Raw genomic sequence first — 6461 nt, 5'->3', positions numbered from 1 at the left:
CCCTTTTCCAAACAGGAGTTTATGTTGTGGCTCAACCATCTCCATTGCATTTGAGAGGCAGAGAGAATAGATGGACTTGTCTATGCCTTTATAGGTTTTCAGGATAAGGAGAAGCATGTCCTCATCTAATGGAAAGGACTGACTGCCTCACGTCCCACAGAAGCCCTGGGTTTCAGCAGGAGGCATTTGCTGAATGAGCCTCTCCGACGTCTCTCTTGGGCTGGGAAAGATGTCCGCCCTGCATGGTGGGAACGGCACATAGAAGCCCCAGAGCTTTAACTGGTCACCAGGTTGCCCACCTAGAGACTGCCTTTTCCAGTCTCCTGTGCTGTGAGGGGTGCCTTTGTGACTGAGAGCATGACAGTGGGGTGTGAGAAGTGACGTGGACAAGTCCCAGGTCTGTCCCTCCTCCCTGGGGGCCAGTATGCAGGCACAGCGGTGGGCAGCTTTGGACACCACAGAATACAGAAAAACACTCTCGGGACTCGGTGGGATACCGAGAGGGGAGCGGTGTGGTCCCTGAACAACTGTACGGAACAGCGGGCTGGCCATCCTGTCTACCTGCCTCCTTCTAGACTGTTCCATGATAGAGGAAGAATCTTCTGTCTTCTCTGAGCCACTGTATCTTAGTGTCTGTTATCACCAGTTAGCCAGGATGCTAATATATATCTCCTTATAATTTCTGGCTTTTGAGAAGTTATTTTCAAAATAAATAATCACTTTAAAAAGTATCAGGATCCCAATAAAAATGTTATTTTTCCCTCCATGATATTACTTCTGAGATGCAAAATTGAGGAAATTTTTCAAATACCGAAAAAAAAAGATATATGCATGAAGGTGTTCACCAGAGCTCCAAAAGGTAGAGGAGGAATGAAAAAGATTTAGAAACATGCTAAATGCTCAACCACAGGGAATAATCAAGTAAGCTTATGGGACAGCTCTAGCATTATAGAACTATGGTAATCATCAAAATGATAAATGTGGAGAAAACATATACAAAGCTGGTTACTCCTGAAGGAAAAAAAATGGAATGGAAAAGTTGAAATTTTTATTAGAGAAGGAAAGGTTCCTAAAATAAAAGACACAGCTATAGATCAAAGGAGACCAACTATCCCTGCCAAAAAATTTTTCAGAGACATCACAGATAAAGATAGAATCTATAGATATCTAGACAGAAACACCTTCTCCCAAACAACTAATATCAGAAGACAGGACAGTAATATCCGCAGCATCCTGACAAGTAGAAAGAAATACTCAAGAATCTTATAACCTGCCAAGAATAAAGGTAACGGACCAATAGGGTTGACTCTTTCGTGGAAAAAAAAAAAAGTGCTTGATGACAAAATCCAACCAACCAAGAAAAAAATCATGTCAAGAACTCAGGAGTGGAGCAAGCCACGCTGAGTCCCGGAAGTGGCTGTAAATATATAACTAAGACTTAATTGCAGGAATTATGATTACAGAACTATATGTAATAGATCTTGCAATACATAAAAGTTGAGATGTGAAACAGAAAAGAGAAGTATGATAGGCTGTCAGCAGCTGAAACGCATTTCAAAAACACCAGCGACACCTCTACAAAGGTTTGTGCATCTTACTGCATATGTGTTACTTCTCGGTAAAAATCAGAATGACACCATATCATATTTTTCATCATTTTTCTTACTGTTGGAGGAATAGTTCAAGAAATAATATCTTACTGTGGAAAAAAAAAAAATCCCCTTCAAGTCTGACAATTTCTTCAGTTTCGTTTACTCTCTTCCTGATATACACAAGTAAAATTAAATGTTCTTCATTGAAACAGGCTGCTATTTAATAAAATTAAATCTTCATAAAATAGTAATCCTGTTTTTGTCAAATTATTTGTTTTAGAATGGCATTCATTGATTATTGACAATGGATCTCTTTCTGAGTATTAAGATTTGGGAGGATTTAAAAAATTCGTTGGTACTTGTATGTAAATTTTAAAATACTAAACATGTTTTTAAATTCGTTGGTACTCGTCTGTAAATTTTAAAACAATAAACATGTTTTTTCCTACGAACGATAAATTTCATGTTCTTTCAAAGGTAATTATCGAGATGTTATATAAAAAAAATCAAAATTATAATTTAAAAAGTGCAGGTGATACTCTGCATATATTTTTTAAAGTACACATACACATACATACCAGAAAAGAGGCAAATGTGCTAAAATTTTAACAGTGGCTTAAGGGTTAGGGATAGATTTCTCCTTCACCATCTGAAATGAAATCACATTACTTGCATAATGAAAAAGAATGTTTTGCTGATTCTGATAAAAATTCCCTTCCTATTACCCCCAAATAATAAAAATTACCCTAAATAAGAAACGATTATTAGGCTTCAAAAAAAATTGAGTCTGTTTGCCTACCAGGGGCAGGGAGGCAACTGTCATGGCTTAAAGTAACAAAAACCATGTACGCGACAACGAATTATTTAAACCAGACTGATGACAGTATTAATGCAAACTGAAAGCACAATCTACCCCAGCTTTCACAGTAGTGTGAAGAATTATCATGCAGGACGCTGGTGGAGACGAGAAGACTGCCCGCCACCTGGGGCAGAGGACACATGGCCACGGCCGTTCTTGGAAGGGCATCTGTTCGTTTGGCACCCACCCTTTCTTTCCCACGGCTTGTCAAAAACGCACCGGCCGGCAGGTCCCCGCTGCCCGCCGCCACCCGCACCAGTACGCAGGCCACGTACCGAACTTGGTTCTCCAGGAAGTGCATGTACCGGTAAAGCAGGGTGTAGGACGGAGAGAGGACGCCCACCGACTTCATGCGGGCGCCGCGCTCCAGCTCGCTCTCCACCGGCATGTTGGCGAAGCAGGCCAGGCCGAAGAAGGGCCCCTTCCGGAAGTAGCTGCAACGGGCCAGACACGCAATGGGGCTCGGAATCGGAGCGAGTCGTTTCGTTTTGCTTTTGCCTTTTCCTTGGAGTTGCAATCTCCAAGAAGACAAGTAACCATCCGGGGTCTACGTGAGAAAGCTCGGCCTAAAGAACCACTTCTTTAGAATCTTAGGAGAACAATCAGCTAAGCTGCTCAGCCTCACAAATGAGACAACCAAGGCTCAAAGAAATCATGGAACTCGCCCAGGGTCATCCGGCTGGAGCCTGGACTCCATCTCCGGCAAGCCTGCTGCTCGGTTGCCCGTGGCTGTGAATACATCCCTCCTCCTGTCCTGCTAAGGCCTTGACGGGAGGACTAGAACAAAGGTTCATCCTCAGGCCTGTCTAGAACCGGTGAACTGTTTTATTAGCATAAACCATGTTGATTCTTACCCCACTTCCTGCGTCTCTAATGTTTTTAATAGCGCATATGACCAGACCTATCGGTCCATTTCCTTCCTCTTTCTCAGACTGCTATCAGTCATGGTTTCAGCCCAGTGAGAAGATTAAAGCTACTTCATTATCCTCCGTTCTTTCCATTTGCCCCCTCGCAAGAATCTTAATGACACAGGGCTATAAACTGGCCTTATGTAAAGCTGGGATTTCAAGTTTTCGCACATAAGTGTCTCGAGTTAACCAAAACTCAACCAAGACTCTATTCTTTCTTTAAAGCCAAACATCTAGTGAGGTCCAATAATATCTTAGGAAGGGAAAGAACCCTCTATGGTAGAATTCTTAACCTTTTTGAGTCAGAAAACCCATTGAGAACCTAATGAGAGCTAGGGACCTTCTTGCTGGAAAGTTGATATACACAAAACTATGCATATATCTTCAAGGCGTTTACACACACACCCTGAAGAACCCCTGATACGAGTGCTTATGCCCTGGGGAAAGCATAGGGTGGAGAGAAAATGGTACAGAGAAGACATATATTCACAAGTACTTACATGAAATCGGACTGGATTTTATGGGACCCACTGGCCATAGACTTGAACTCAACGCCTTCGAGATCGATATCTTGAGGTAAACACCATTCTACCATGTTTCCTGTGGGGAAGGGAGGCCACAAGTTAAAAGAAACAACATCATTCAAAGAAGAGGGCTTATTAGTGCAGGGCTCAGCACACGTGGCTTCTCCAGAAACATACTACTGACTCAAACACCAGGGTGCTTGAGTGCACACCTCATCCATCACCCACGTGCTGACTGAGTTCCTGGGTTACTCCAAAGGGCCCCACTCTTTCTCCTCTCTCCCCAGACGAGGCCCCTCTCCAAGGTTCAGCCATCAGTTCTTCACTTCCGGAATTCGGGGGGGCTCGTTCATTCATCATTAATTACTGAGTTTCTACTAGGCTAGATGTTGAAGCTACAAAGTCAAATAAGAAAGAGTCTTTGACGGCAGACAGATTAGAGTCCAGAGGTAAACAAAGAGACAGACAAGGAGACCAGTGGCTACAGTTCTGGGGGGGGTCAATGCTATGACGTGGGACTTCAGAACGTAGCAGAGACAGACAAGCATCTATCAGACTGAGGGAATCAGAGAATTGCACAACAGCAGTGTTGCCTAGAGGCTAGAGAGAACACAGTAGAACATTCCCTATTTTCACGCATATTCGGAAGATTTCAAAATAAAGTACTAAGCTACTTGTGAGATTTCATTTCAGAGCAAACGCCTCATCAGCACTCCAAGCCCTAATTTCCTAGGCATGAGAAACACCAACAATCACAGGCAACAACGCTTTCAGGTCAGCGGGGCGTCAGAGGTGCTGCCCACCTAGTCTACCTCCACGCAATCCAGTCTCTGGACCGGCGGACATAGGGGATGACCCTGTCCTGTATTCAACAGCCCAAGACACTTTCGAGTAATTTATTTTCAAGAGAAGAATGAAGAATCTGACCAACTAGTCAATGAGTTAAAACAGAAAGCATAAAAAAGAGGGAATTAAGACTTTATGAAAGAGAAAAGCTAGAAAAATGTTGTTTTCAAGGGTTAAAGAAAAAGCAGGTAGCACTCTGGAAGAGGGGTGAACTTGAGGATAAAGGTCAAGTTTAGAGCACCAAGCTCCCTCATCTTCTGTCCTCCCCGCTGACCATCAGTGTCTGCCATCTCCAGTCTGGCTCTTTCTGCCTGCGCTGGGGAGCCCCTGTCCGCGGGGTCACGGACTGCTCCTCGTACTCTGCGGGTGACTCTGCCAATGAGCCTGTTTGGGTGTCTGTGTACATGGTCCGGACACTTTGTGATGGCAACAGATGGCTGGCCGAGGAGAGGGACAGCCTGGGATGCAGCTGCGATGGCCCCCAGGTAGACTGTCCTCCTCGCTCGCCTAATCTGCCTCTCCTCGTATCTGCTGGCTTTCTCCCCCCTCCCCGCCCCCGATGCTGCTCCCTACTGGGTTCGACTAGCTCTAACTTAGTTTCTTTCCTCCCACCTAGTCTATCCATGATTCCTCGGTAATTCGTTAAAACTTTAATTTACCTAAACTTTTTACTAAAGTACAGAAAAGTACATAAATCCTAACTACACAACTCAGTGAGTCTTCCCAATGGGCACATACCTGTGTAACCAGCATCCAGACCAAGATGCAGAACCTTATAAGCCTCTCTTGTGCCCCCTCCAAGTCATTAACCCTCTCTCGAAGGTAATCAGACTATCCTGATTTCTGACACCAAACATTAGCTTTGCTGTTTTTAAAATATATATAAATGCAATCATAGTTTGTATTCTTTTGTGTCTCTTCTTTTGCTCAACATTTTTTGCAAGACTCATCCATGTCGATGCACGGAGCAATCGTTTGTTCATTTATAATCCTCATCCTAACAGTTTATTCATCTACTTAACTGTTGAGACACATTAAGCTTATTCCCAATTTAAAGCTGTTACAAATAGCGCCACTGGAAACCATCCTGTCCTTGTCATCGGGTGAATACCCATGGCTAGGCTGAACTCCGTCCCTCAGAATTCCCTCCCTTGGATGCTTCCCCTCGAGACTGGGAAGGCGGAAGTGAAGCCGCAGCCATACTGTGAATAGTTCCCCACTGTACAGGGAGAACATTCCTGCTGATACACTCCTTGAATGAAAGGAGAGTCGATAAAGCTACTACGGTCCTCCTCTCAGCCTAATATAACCATTGTCTTTGTTGGCTGTCTCCCCAGGAGACTGAACCTCTCAAAGGCAGGAACTTTGCTTGTTTATGTTCACATTCCAACACGGCACAGTGCTTAGCACAGCACAGGCATTAAAAACAAAACCGACCGACCAACCAACCAAAAAGCCACCCAACACTATTGAGGATAGGTATATTTTTTAAAAGCTAATTGATGACTTAATGTTAATTACCCTAGGAGTAATGATATTGTGGTTCTATAGGTGAATGTCCTTCTCCTTAAGGGGGTTTATACACAAGTATTTAGGAGTAAAGTATCACCATGACTGCATTTGCTTACAAACAGCTCGGGGTGGGGGGAATTATATCTATAGCTTGATATTATGCTTGCTATATTTGATGTATTAGAGAACAATTTGAGCATGGGGAATGTCACATGTCTTT

General features: G+C 43.6%; 1 protein-coding gene across 1 annotated transcript in view; it reads right to left on the bottom strand.

Moving 5' to 3' along the window:
* KIAA1147 (KIAA1147 ortholog) overlaps positions 1 to 4001 on the bottom strand; it is a 27366-nt gene extending 23365 nt beyond the window's left edge. The window contains exons 1-2 of the mRNA XM_011359552.2: positions 3860 to 4001; positions 2727 to 2885 (exon numbers count right to left, since the gene is read on the bottom strand). Coding sequence (XP_011357854.2) covers positions 2727 to 2885; positions 3860 to 3954 — 254 coding nt within the window. The 5' untranslated portion in view covers positions 3955 to 4001. The remainder of the gene's footprint in view (positions 1 to 2726; positions 2886 to 3859) is intronic.
* Between the last annotated feature and the right edge of the window lie 2460 nt (positions 4002 to 6461).

The sequence above is a fragment of the Pteropus vampyrus genome, unplaced genomic scaffold (assembly GCF_000151845.1).
Source record: "Pteropus vampyrus isolate Shadow unplaced genomic scaffold, Pvam_2.0 Scaffold48, whole genome shotgun sequence".
Classification (NCBI taxonomy): domain Eukaryota; kingdom Metazoa; phylum Chordata; class Mammalia; order Chiroptera; family Pteropodidae; genus Pteropus; species Pteropus vampyrus.
This window is presented reverse-complemented; position numbering and strand designations above follow the sequence as displayed.